Source organism: Malaclemys terrapin, chromosome 8 (assembly GCF_027887155.1).
Source record: "Malaclemys terrapin pileata isolate rMalTer1 chromosome 8, rMalTer1.hap1, whole genome shotgun sequence".
Lineage (NCBI taxonomy): Eukaryota > Metazoa > Chordata > Testudines > Emydidae > Malaclemys > Malaclemys terrapin.
In genome coordinates, this window is record NC_071512.1 from 54,075,350 (window position 1) to 54,089,350 (window position 14,001).

At 43.0% G+C, this 14,001-nt stretch overlaps 1 protein-coding gene across 1 annotated transcript in view; it reads right to left on the reverse strand.

The window, feature by feature from the left end:
• ACBD6 (acyl-CoA binding domain containing 6) overlaps positions 1-14,001 on the reverse strand; it is a 149,992-nt gene that overhangs the window by 89,646 nt on the left and 46,345 nt on the right. Inside the window, exon 4 of the mRNA XM_054038229.1 lies at positions 7,797-7,879. Coding sequence (XP_053894204.1) covers positions 7,797-7,879 — 83 coding nt within the window. The remainder of the gene's footprint in view (positions 1-7,796; positions 7,880-14,001) is intronic.

Consider the following 14,001-nt stretch of genomic DNA (forward strand, 5'->3'; position numbering starts at 1 on the left):
ATTCCGGACGTAATAAGACATGTGTCATCCAATTCCCCCACCCCTCACAAAAATGCATGTGCAATTTTGTAGATTAGCAGCATTGTAGCATGAGGAGCAGCCGTTTAAAACCCAAACAGTGGCTGCCATTTAACAATATCATTTCTCCCTGTGACAGAGGACCCTGGCCTAAGGATGTCCTTTGCTAGCTTAGTATTTGAAAATCAACTCAAGCCATGGGGGGGGGGGGGGGGGGGGGGCAGAAGTGGGTGCACTAAAACCTAGAGCAAACCAACAAAAAAGTCAGTTCAATAGCCTTAAAACCATATTCTCATTACAAGTAACATTTGTCATATGAAAGGGGGTGTGTCTAAACAACACTAAGTTAAAAAAAAAAAAAAAAAAAACACCCCAAAGCCTGCCTAAATTGGTGGGTGTTTTGTTTCTGAGCAATTGCTCTTATTTGCAATAGGGCTGTACATGCTGCAGCTTGCTTCGTTTTCTCCAATCAGAGGAGCTCTTTCAGAGGGAATTTATAGCCCAACATTTGTGTGAGTGACAGACAACTGTGCTGCATCCATTCTGCATGCACACACATCATACCAATAAGAGCCCTTAATTGCCAACGAACCAAGAACAGTCAATCAGTCTAATTTTGATACTTAATTCTACAGTTTTATGATCAGTTAAGATTAACGCATTCCCAAAGAACACCACAGACACTCTTAAATCACTGAGATGTTTTCAAAATCCATTATTGTGAAGAAATAGCAACTTTACAAGTCTATGGTGGAAGCAACTCTTTAAAATTCTGCAGGCCTTTGTGTCTGACCACATGCAGTGACCTCTGGTATTTTCTGCCAAAACAGTTCATTTGTCTCTCAGAACAACTAATCAATTCCAGAGCCCATCAATCATTCCAGTTTTGCCCTAGTGTGGTCTAGCACAGTGGGGGCCAGATGGCTGCCTCTCTTCGGGGGATTAATAAAATTCTGGTGGTTTATGTGGCATCAGATGGACTACAAAGCATGATGGGGACTATCAAATCTTTGCACAGGAGAAGACGGGGATAAGAAAGTGTAGCCCATCATTTGCTGACATTTTAGTTCTTGCTCTATGTCCAGTTCCTAACCTTATACCCTAAGGGTTTGTCTATACTTACCGCGCTGGTTCGGCGGCAGGCAATCGAACTTCTGGGTTCGATTTATCGCGTCTAGTCTGGACGCGATAAATCGAACTCAGAAGTGCTCCCCGTCGACTCCGGTAATCCTGCTCGCCGCGAGGAGTACGCGGAGTCGACGGGGGAGCTTGCCTGCCGGGTCTGGACGGGGGTAAGTTCGAACTAAGGTATGTCGACTTCAGCTACGTTATTCATGTAGCTGAAGTTGCGTACCTTAGTTCGATTTGGGGGTTTAGTGTAGACCAAGCCTCAGCTATTAAATCAGGGCCTCCTAGGAAGTACATAGAGCTCAGAAGTCTCCTCTTTCCCTCAGAACATGCCAGGTGGGGATTTTTGTTAGAAAAGGGCATCCTTCTTAAATATCCCTCGCTACAATCCAAATTTAACTCGGTTCACAGATTTTTAGGGTTATCAAACTTGTATTTCTAATTTAATTTATTCATTCAGAAATGATGAATCAGGAAACTGAAATCTGAGAAAACCAATGCTCAAGAAACACATCTGCCACTAAGTTAAGTTGCCTGCCTGCACAACTATGAGGAACTATTTATTTTAAATGAAAAAAAGTAGCCACATAGCAGCATTAAATTATTTTCAGATTCCTGGCCAGTCTCTGCAATGACAATGCTTCCACTTACCTGTTGCTGGAAATACTAAGATGTAAATTACTTTTTGCTGATATAAAAAATATCAAACAGCAAAAAATTTACAGCGATTATTTGCAGTTCTACAGTATTTTTGGTGTGGTCCCCCATTTTGTATCTTACATAAAAGATTCTTTGCTGGTGACATAGCAGGCAAACTTACTTCAGCGTTTATTAACCAAGCTTCTGAAGCTTCAGTTGCAACTGTTTGTTGACAAATGAGTTCAATTTTGTATTAGTAAGGAGAGTTTAGAAAACAGAAGATGGAAATAATGCTTGTGTTATATGAAGACAGGAAACATCATAATCACTAATATTATTTCCCAGGGTTTGGAATCACAGAAAATTTAAAATTCCTCTTCATTCAAGAGAAAACTTCCAGTGCTACCACGATTCAACAATGGGTGTTATCTTTCTATAATGCCCAAAGTGTGCCTGGCAATTTACAAACAAGGAAAAGGAGACAGTTCCTACCCTGGGGGTTTGTGATCTCAACAATGTAGTGTGCCAGCAACTGTTCTACATTGGGGGCAGAGGGGGGCACTCCTGCTCATTATTGACATGATTATTAATGCCTCCTCCGGGAGGACAATACCACCCCCAAACAGATAAAAGCTAGTCCTTAGCACAAGAAACCTACTTTTGTTATTAAGGGCCGATCTACACACATATAAATACATTGTTTAATTGAATCAATTTCTAAACTGATCTAAATAAAGGAGTGCAATTTCCTTGTGTGGACATTCTTAAATCGGTTTAGAAACTGGCTGAGTTAAATTAGTTGATGTTTGTATATGTAGGCTTGGCCTAATATTTTTCTGTTTTTCCATTCTGCCTCAAATCTTCCCTTTGAGGCAAATCATTGAGAAAGTTAGAACAAACCAACACCAGCAACAGCTCAACTCTTCTAGCTTTCTACATCCTTGTCTGGCTTTAGTCCTGGACACGACAAGGCAATTGCGTATCGGCCAACATTTTCAAACTTGAGTGCCTAAAACTAGACACCTGATTCCATACTAGGCACTTAAATATGGATTTAGATGCACACCTTTAAATACTCAATTTTGAAAACACTGGCTCTATTTCTTTAGCTGATGATCTTCTGTTGACGTACATTAGTCCATGATGATTCTGTTAGATCTTTCAACAGCTTCTGATACAGCTGATCACAAAGTACTGTTGATTTGTCTTCAACTCCTTTTAACAGCAGATGGGTGTGATGGGTTCGGTCACAGAGACCCCCTTGGGACTGTCACCTGATGTGCTGAGACTACCTCTGAGCTTGTTTTCTCTGCCAGTTTGGGCCTCCAGAACCCTGCCTTGTTGAGCCAGACATGCCAGTCTGCTCTATCACAGACCTAGGGTCTAAACCACGCACCCCAAAGCTGCAGACTTAATTGAAAACAGCTCAAGAAATGCTCCTGTCTCCAGCACCCAGACACCGAATGGGATCCAAACCCCAAATGAATCCGTTTTACTCTGTATAAAGCTTATACAGGGTAAAGTCATAAATTGTCCGCCCTCTGTAACACTGATAGAGAGATATGCACAACTGTTTTCGGCCCCAGGTATTAATCACTTACTCTGAGTTAATTAATAAGCAAGTGATTTTATTAAGTATAAAAGGTAGGATTTAAGTGGTTTCAAGTAATAACAGATAGAACAAAGTAAGTTACCAAGTAAAATAAAACAAAATATGCAAGTCTAAGCCTAATACATTAAGAAACTGATTACAGATAAAATCTCACCCTCAGAAATGTTCCAATAAGCTTCTTTGACATACTGGACTCCTTCCTAGTCTGGGCCCAATCCTTTCCCCGGTAAGCTTATTAGCTCCAGCTCAGGTGGTAACTAGGGGGTTTCTCATGACTGGAACCCTCCTTTGTTCTGTTCCACCCCTTATATAGCTTTGGCAAAAGGCGGGAATCTTTTGTCTCTCTGGGTCCCCACCCCTCCTTCTAAATGGAAAAGCACCCAGTTTAAGATGGATTCCAGTACCAGGTGACATGGTCACATGTTCTGTGAGACCCCAAGCCTCCATTCTTCCTGGCCTGACTCACAGGAAGGCTTGCAAGTAAACAGAGCCATTTACAACCAATTGTCCTAGTTCATGGGAGCCATCAAGATTCCAAACCATCATTAATGGCTCACACTTTGCATAATTACAATAGGATCTCAGAGTTATATTTCATATTTCTAGTTTCAGATACAAGAATGATACACTTGTATAAAAATAGGATGACCACATTCAGTAGATTATAAGCTTTATAATGATACCTTACAAGAGACCTTTTGCATGAAGCATATTCCAGTTACATTATATTCACACCATTAGCATATTTTCATAACATCATATGGAGTGCAATGTCACAATGGGATTCATTTATTGTTGCTCCACTCGTTTCTTCTTGAGAAGACAAAAGGTTGTGATGGGCAACTGCTCATTTTCCCATATGGATATTGCATGCAGGCTACCATGGGCTTCAGTGGTACTGGCTTGAAGTAGTACTAACAACTCAATACATGGTTTCCGCTTTCAGTGCCCCAACTATAAAAATTGTTCCAGCACTCCTCAAGGGTTCCATCTTGTCACTCAGTTTTTGGTCAGTGAGTATATGTGGATGCTGCTTGGCAAGATGGTGAGGTTTTGGGCTTCAGAGCCATTTGCTTATCATACTCAGCTACACGTCTGTCTTCTCATTAAATCTGGATTCCTTTCTTTTCCAAGCATGCTAGCGAAGTTAGGGTCCTGGATGAAGGCTAGATGGCTTGTTTGGATAGTTCTGAAGATAAAGGGGATACTGGTGGCAGAGTAGGTTCATTTAAATCACTTTAAATCCCAAGTTTTAATCATGATTTAAATCAGCAAGCAGGACACCCTGATTTAAAATAACCAATTATAATCTTGTTTTGCATTTATACTTTTTAGATATTTTCCTAAAGAAAGGCTGATTCTCATTACCTTTGGTAACTATTAAAACATGTTTTTGATAGCCTGAAGTGTCTTGTATCATCTGCATTTGACCATGGAGATTGCAACTTTTCATCTCTATTCTGGTTTCCTGGCATGTAAACAAGCCTGTGTCACCTCAGGCAGGACTATTGTGATACATTCTATTTAAGACTACCTTTGAAGATCATTCAGAAGCTTCTGACAGGGCAGAATGCAGTACCTGCCTCTTAAGTAAACACCTGCATTCTCCACTGGTACCCAGTCTGCTTCCGGGTACAAGTCTAGATACTGGTTATGTAAGAAGCACTGACTTTGGTTTTTGGCTAGCTCAGAGCTTCCCTTTCCCCTATGTCTTTGGCAGCAATTGAATTCTAGGGAGCATATGGTAGGACATTCTGTAAATTTTTCTTCTTCTTGGGGCTAGACAGAAACTAAGTTTGGTGAGAGTTATATTGTGGTGGTGGTGGTGGTGGTGGTGGTGGTGGTGGTGATGATGATGATGGATTCAATAAAATGCATATTCTACATGAGTTGACTTTTTTTCATATGTTAGGACTCTGCAAATACTTACATATGTGCTTAGCTTTGAGCATGTGACTAGCCCTACCAAAGTCAATGGCACTAATTTATGTGCTTAAATTAAGTTTGTGCTTAAGTATTTGCTAGATCAGGGCATTAAATTGTTCTTTTCCCCCATACAACTCCACAACCAGTTACAGCTCTTCCACAATAGGCTTGTATGTCTTGCACTGAGAAACACCACATTATCTGCACATAGTTGCCTATGAAATTGAACACTACAAAGAAATTACTGCCTTTGGTGTGCAATAGGAAAATACAAATTTCACCATACTGTATAATGGCATTCACATTTTAAAAACAGGGCTGGTCACTGAACATTTGACTCAATGGCAAGACATGAGACTCTAGATCTAGGAGCATCCATGGAACAGAAAATTTACAGAATGTATTTTGATTCTTCCCCTTCGCATACAAGATGTCCTAAAAAAAAAAAAAAAAACAAAAAAAAAACCCCCAACCACTCAAATTCTCAGGCAAGGTGATGCTACCCAGTACCAACCCCACTTTACTGTGTCACCTTGATACAAATCAATGGTCAAGCTTCCCTGTCTTCACTTGCCTAGTATGCCACTGCCATCTTTCTTAGGCCTGGTCTATGCACAATTTTTTTATTGGTATAACTATGTCACTTAGGAAAATGAATGCAATATAATTATACTGGTACAATTCCTAGTGTGGATGTTGCTATAAATGTGGTTGTACCAAGATAATTTATGCCCATATGCAAAGGGAAATAAGATGCACAGGTATGAGCATACATATACCAGTATAACTATGTCCACACTTGTCGCTGTACCACTTTATACCAGTATAATTAAAATGGTACAACTTGTGTGTGCAAGAAATGAAAATATTCTGTAAAAGGTCAAGAACACCACTCTGGAAGCACAACCACTAGCATGCTGCTTAGTATTATTAGATGTATTGCAGAAAACGTTCCTCAGGGTAAATTTTATATTTGAAAAATATTTATTGTTGCATTTATTTGTAAATTCTATGTGAATGAAGTATTCCTGGGGAAAAAAAAAAAAAAACCCATTGCTCCATGTGTACCAAAAAGAGATTTAGACTACTTAAACCAACTAGAATTATATTTTTTACTACTACTATATATGATGAACCACAAGAATAAGAGGGGAGAATAATAGAAGCAGTAATCCATGCAGCCTACTACTCTGACAGGGTTATGGAGTTAAACCTACTTGAAGCTCAACACCCAGCATTGACTAACTGGTTTAAGTGTCTAATGTGCCACTGTGGCTCAGTGAGTAGCATTTTTATCTCTAGGTCAGGTGGTCATGAGTTCAAGGACCTGAATTCAGACCTAATGTTGGCAGAACAAGACAAAAGTAGAGCAGTTTGCCAGCATCTAGAAGTGCTATTCTTCAGATGATATGTAAATCAAGGTCACAGCTGTCCATCTTTGTGAATGTCTAAATGGAAGTTAAACAGCTGTTGGCCCTTTCTGAAAAGAATAGAGAGATAACCCTGGAGTCCTGGCCAGCTTGTCCATTTCTCAGTAAAATAGGATGCAATGCCCAAGGAAGTGTTTGAACTACCAGTGAGTGCAAAATTGTTGTGGGTTTGCTTGTTCAAACACAACACTATCAATATCCAGCTCAGTGCCCTGTACAGCACTTTGGAATCATCCATTTATGAGTTATTTTTCATTGCAAATCACACAAATGCCATGTTACAGTTAAACACTTTAGAATACTTCCCACTGAATCTGGGATATTTTAGAAAGTCAAAGATCACTTATATTTTGATTTCCTGAGATCAAAATGATGCAAGATACATAAAACAGAAAGAGAAAACACACATAACTACATGCTTGCAATGTGAGAGAGCAAACACCACTGTAGGAACCTTTAATTTTGCATTTGCTGACTTTTTTCCGGTTTACCCTGAATTTTAATGTGTCATTCTCATCTATTTTACATTTAATTTTGTTTTATATTTTAGTTCAGAAGTATCTTAGTTGTCAAACAGCAGCCATTCTTGCTTAATAACTGCATTTTTGCTATGCAAGCAGGAGAGGGAAGAATTTAACTTTGATGTAAGACAGGGCTTCCCAATGAAGGTGTACAGTGTCCACTTATAAAACCTTAATTGCTATACACAAATTCAGTATTATTCAAAGAAATAATTGTATTTTGAAAAAACACTTTTTTGGATAACTACTGATAAACACATATTGCCCTCTTGAGCTGTGTAATAGCAAGGCAGAAGACATTCTCCCACTCCTACATCTCATGGTAGGGAAGGTTAGTACCTGGGAGCAATACAGACAGTTACTGATTTAAATGACTATGGACCTGAAAAGTTCTTTTCTGTTGTTTATTATCCAGCTGGAGTTGCCACCACACTTGTTTGATGTTAAAAAAAATGCTTAGAAAAATTAAAGTAAGTTAAACTGAAAACATATCAGTGATAAAAGACCAGAAGAGACAGTCACCTGATGGTTTCTTCCTGATACAGCGAGCTGACAACTGGGCCTCCAAACCCAGTTTTTCCTTCCTTTCCGCTTTTCTCTGGTGTCTGAAAGAAAGAATTAGTAGAGTGACATGGCTTTCAGACTCAGTATGCCTCATGCTGTAACTTTGTTTTTTAAGGGCATGGAGGGGAATGGTTCCTTAGGATCCTTCCTCTCTCTTCCCTATCACCATGCTCAAATGCTTCATATCTCTGTTACATCTCAGGGCTCCAAAAATCAATCAGTGCTATTCTGAGCACAGTCCAGAGGGAGTCTCCTGAGAGGCACAACAAGGCACCTTCTCTCTCTCCCCCTCCCTCCCTCCTCACAAGAACGAGTCCACTGCCTGCACAGCACTCTCAGCCTTGGCCACTTAGGACCGAAGTGCTAATCCTTTGGGAGGCAGCATAATGTCATGTTACTAGCAGGGCGGGTACAAGGATGTTTCGCACCCTAGGCGAAACTTCCACCTTGCGCCTCCCCCGCCCCAAGCCCTGTGTCAGCTCTCCGCTCCCCCATCTGCCCTAAGGCGCCCCCCCCCCGCAGCAGCTCCCCACCCCCCCTTCGCCCTGAGGCACCCCCCCACAGTAGCTCCCCCCCTCCGCCCTGAAGCGCCCCCCGCGGCAGCTCCCCCCGGCCCGGGGAGCCATGCGGCAGCTCCCCGCCCCAGCTCACCTCTGCTCCGCCTCCTCCCCGAGCACGCCATTGCCGCTCCACTTCTCCCGCCTCCCAGGCTTGCGGCGCCAATCAGCTGATTGGCGCCGCAAGCCTGGGGGAGAGAGAGAAGCAGAGCAGGGTGGCGTGCTCGGGGGAGGAGGCGGAGCAGAGGTGAGCTGGGGTGGGGAGTTCCCCTGCGTGCCGCCTCCCCCCCCCACTTGCTGCAAGCAGGCCCCCTCCAGCCCCCGCCCCAGCTCCCTCAGCCTAAATGCCGACGACGATCGGGGCGGCCGCCGCTGAAGGACCCGAAATGCCGCCCCCCAAATGCTAGCGCCCTAGGCGACCGCCTACGTCGCCTAATGGGTTGCACCGGCCCTGGTTACTAGACTCACCTTTATACATCTATTTAATATAGATTTAAATTAATTTTTATAATGGATAGCATTTCCAAGTGATTTACTCCAAAGAACTCTAGGATTCTGAATGATTTCTACCATGACAGAAAAGAACAATCAGAATACTGCTAGCTCAATATATATAGTCTAAGGCCTACATTTTCAAAAATGACTAGTGATTTTGGGTACCCAATTTTAGACACCTTGAAGTAGCCTGATTTTCAGAAGGTTCTCTGAAAATCAGGTCCTTTTTGAGGCCACAGAACCTCACCCACCCACTCCTATAATAGACCCTTAACCTCTGGCTGAATTACTAGCCCTCAAATCATTATTTAAAGATTTCAAGTTACAGAGAATCCACTATTTACACTAGTTTAAACCTGCACTTGACCTGTGCTCCATGCTGCAGAAGGCGGTGAAAACCCCCAGGGTCTCCGCCAATCTGACCCACAGGAAAATTCCTTCTGACCCCAAATATGGCAATCAGTTAGACCCTGAGTATGTGGGCAAGACCCACCAGGAAGATACCTGGGAAAGAATTCTCTGTAGTAACTCAAAGCCCTCCCCAGCTAGTCTCCCATCACTGGCCGTTGGAGATATTTGCTGCTAGCAGTCATAATTGGCTACATGCCATTGTAGGAGTCTCATCATACCATCCCCTCCATAAACTTATCAAGCTCAGTCTTGAAGCCAGGTAGGTTTTTTGCCCTCACTGCTCCCCTTGGGAGGCTGTTCCAGAACGTCATTCCTCTGATGGTTAGAAACCTTCACCTACTTTCGAGCCTAAACTTGTTGATGGCCAGTTTATAACCATTTGTTTTTGTGTCCTCACTGGCACTTAATTTAATAACTCCTCTTTCTCCCTGGTATTTATCCCTCTGATGTATTTATAAAGAGCAATCATATCTCCCCTCAGCCTTCTTTTGGTTAGACTAAACAAGATAAGCTCTTTGAGCCTCCTCTCATAAGGTAGGTTTTCCATTCCTCAGATCATCCTAGTAGCCCTTCTCTGCACCTGTTCCAATTTGAATTAATCTTTCTGAAACACGAGAGACCAGAATCGCACGCAGTATTCCAAATGGGTTCTCACCATTGCCCTGTATAATGCTATTAATACTTCCCTGTCTCTACTGGAAATACCTTGCCTGATGCATCCTAGGACTTCATTAGGCTTTTTCGTGGCCACATCACATTGGTAGCTCATAGTCATCCTGTGATCAAACAATACACTCAAGTCTTTCTTTTCCTCTGTCACTTCCAATTGATGCATCCCCAGATTATAGCAAAAATTCTTGTTGTTAGTCCCTAAATGCATGACCTTGCACTTTGCACTATTAAATTTTATCCCGTATACAAGGTGATCCAGATCTTCTTGTATGATATTTCGGTCTTCCTCCATATTGGCAAAACCTCTTAACTTTGTGGCATCCGCAAATTTTATTAGCACACACTCACTTTTTGCGCCAAGGTCAGCAATAAAAATGTTAAATAAGATTGGTCCCAAAACCAGTCCCTGGGGAACTCCACATAACCGCCCTCCAGCCTGACAGTTCATCTTTCAGTATGACCTGTTGTAGTCTCCCCTTTAAGCAGTTCCTTATCCACCTTTCAATTTTCATATTAATCCCCATTTTCTCCAATTTAACTAATAATTTCCCATGTGGAACTGTATCAAACGCCTTACTGAGATCCAGGTAGATTAGATCAGCTCTACTGAATTTCCTTTGTCTAAAATATCAGTTATCTTCTCAAAGAAGGAGATCAAGTTGGTCTGGCACGATCTACCTTTTGCAAAACCATGTTGCATTTTATTCCAATTACTGTTAAGCTCTATGTCTTTAACTACTTCCTCTTTCAAAATGTGTTCCAAGACCTTGCATACAATTGAGGTCAAACTAACAGGCCTGTAGTTTCTCAGATCACGTTTTTTCCATTTCTTCAAAAACAGGAACTATATTAGCAATTCTCCAGTCATCAGGTACAACCCCCAAGTTTACAGATTCATTAAAGATTAAAAATTCTGAAACACAGGTTTCCTTACCTCTATTGCTACCAGCACCTGAGATTATTTAAATGAAATTTTAAAAAATCTAACTGACTTTTAATTATATGTTTACTTTCTGCATTTCTCTCAGCACAGACTAGTTAGTACAGGAGAGCCTGAAAGTGAAACTATCATAATACTGCAACGTTTGGGTTGCAAACACTGCAGACATGCTTGTTTAAAAAAATACAGTAACTCACCACTTAAAGTTGTAGTTATGTTCCTGAAAAATGCTATTTTAAGCGAAACGATGTTAAGTGAATCCAATTTCCCCATAAGAATTAATGTAAATGGGGAGTGGGGGGTTAGGTTCCTGGGATATTTCCCAGGGAATGCCTTACTGCTAAGTTATGAACTAGCACTCGGCTGAGCCCTCAAGAGTTAACACATTGTAGTTAATGTAGCCTCACACTCTACAAGGCAGCACGAATGGAGGGAGAGGAGACAGCATGGCAGAGAGAGACAGAGACACACACCCTGTGAGAGAGAGATACACACACACACACACACACACATTGCCCCTTTAAGCATGCTGATGCCCCTCTAAGTATAGTGCCTTTTTAAATAGATCAGCAAGTTGAGACAGCAGCTGCTGACAGCAAGCTCCCTCCATCCTGAGCCCTGTCGTGTCCCTCCGCTGCTCTATGGAGATGGGGTAATGGAGCGGGTGGCAGGAGTGGGGTGAGGGGGACACCCTGACATTAGTACCCCTCTTCCCCCTCCCACCCTTGCACAGCAAGCAAGAGGCTCCCAGGAGCAGCTCCAAGGCAGAGGGCAGGAGCAGCACAGGGCAGTGGGGGGGAGGGACAGCTTAACTGCCCGACAATTGATAGCCTGCTAACTCTACGGTTACCATATTTCCACAATCAAAAAAGAGGACGGGGGGGGGTGGAGAGCCCCGCTCTAGCCCGGCCCCCATCCACTCCCTCCCACTTCCCACCCCCTGACTGCCCCCCTCAGAACCCCCAACCCCCCCTCCCCCCGGTCTTTGTCCCCTGCTGGGACCCCTGCCACTAACTGCCCCCTAGGACCCTACCTGTCCCCTGACTGCCCCGACCCTTATCCACACCCCCACGCCCCCAGACAGACACCTGGGACTCCCACGCCCTATCCAACCGCTCCCCACCCCCTGACAGGACCCCCAGAACTCCCGACCCATCCAACCCCCTCTGCTCCCTGCCTGCCTCAACCCCTCTCCACACCCCCGCCCCGACAGCCCCCCCAGAACTCCTGGCCCATCCAATGCCCCCTACTCTCTGTCCCTTGACTGCCCCCTCCAGAAACCCCCTGCCCCTTCTCCAGCCGCCTGGCCCCCTTACCCTGCCACTCAGAACAGCATCTCCACGCGGAGCCTGACACGTAGCTGCACTCCCCAGCGCAACACACAACCCGGTCCCTGCCCCCGCACAGTGCTGCCGGAGCGGGGCGCTGGGCAGCAGGGGAGGGGGAGCAGGGGAGAAGGAGGGGGAGGAGGCCCGATGCGAACGGCCCGGCCGGCCGGCGATGAGAGAATGCAGGGAGGGGAGTAGCTCTACATTGGCTGGGCTGGACTCCGGCAGCTGATCTGAAGCTGCGGGGAAAGGACTCTGACTGCCGGAGCCCCATGCAAGCAGCTGAATTTCCTGCAGCCCTGCCGCACTCTGCATGCAGGGGAAATCCCGGACATTTGTAGCTATTTACAAATTCCCCCCAGACGCTATTTTTAACCCAAAAAGGCGGGCATGACCGGGAAAATCCGGACGAATGGTAACCCTAGCTAACTCCCACTTATATGAATAGTCCCATTAATGGTAAGAGGAGGTTGTACCATTAGTCCTTTAATTTCTAATATGGAGAAAATACTGCAGAGTGAACACACACAATTAAGAAACGGAAGCTTCTCTGATTTTCACTACAGATGATCAAGAGACATTTTCTCCTAAATTCCTGTCATTTGTTATCTAGCTACATCTGTCGTCATGTTTGCACATTATTAAAAACTGCCTAGCCAATGTATGTACAGATATACAGTAAGTGACAGTCCGTGCCTGAAAGAGATCTTAACACTGGGTGGAAACCCAAGTCCTGGTATGAGGCTAGACTCTCTGACATTCTAGACCAGACACGAGAATGCTACTAACCAAGCACACTAATCTGTACAGCATTTACTATCCATTGTTTTAAAAAGGACAAAAATTGTCTCTTTTTAAAGTGTTTTTAATTTGTAAAATGTTCCAAATTCAGAATAAACCACAAAACTCTTAGCTCCCAGCACTCCAAGGTCAACATGGTGTCTAGAAACCTACACCCTGGAAGAGTTATAAGAAACCAGCTGCACAATCAGTATGTTTAAGATTATTTATATTTCTCTGTTGGTTGCATTTGTTCCTTCTTAGTAAGTAGTGATCATTATAATATATTTTGCCTATTCTTTTTATGGCCTCAGTTCAGCAGGGTACTTAAGCATGTACCCAACTTTCACACATATAGATAGTCCCATTGATTTTAATGGGAATACTTGTGTTTAAGGTTACTCTCAGGCTTAAAAACCTTGCTGAACCACGGAATTATTTTCTTAAGGCTGGCTTTGAAGTACGGAATTCTGTTATCTTCCTTTAATATGTTTCACAAAGACATATTCCCTCTGGACTTGTAAGGTTCTAAAGGACTGGTTCATAAAACATTGTGTTAATAATGATTATCCTTGTTCCAAGATAGCAAGAGGGCTGTTCACCCTCCACGGACTGGTTTAACGTGCAAACACAGTTGAATAGTTAGTCCTTTTTTAAATACACTTTTTTTATCCCAATTGTGCAAATAACTAATAAAATTTAAGAATGCATTTTAGACCATGGTTTGCCATATTCCATATGGGAGGTGATCTTATTTTGTAATCATTAATTACCTTCAGTATCACAGCCCTAGCAGATCCTCTCTTCTTTCAGGCTCCCTTAAATGCAGCTTGAAGAATATTTACTTTCAATGTTACCATTTATCACTTCATCCCTTTTCTATTCTAATCGCCATACCAGTATGGGGTTTCCCCCTTTCTAGTTGTAAGAGTCCCTGAGTCCAGTTTTGCAAACCATTTTCCATCTTTCTCTGAAGTGTT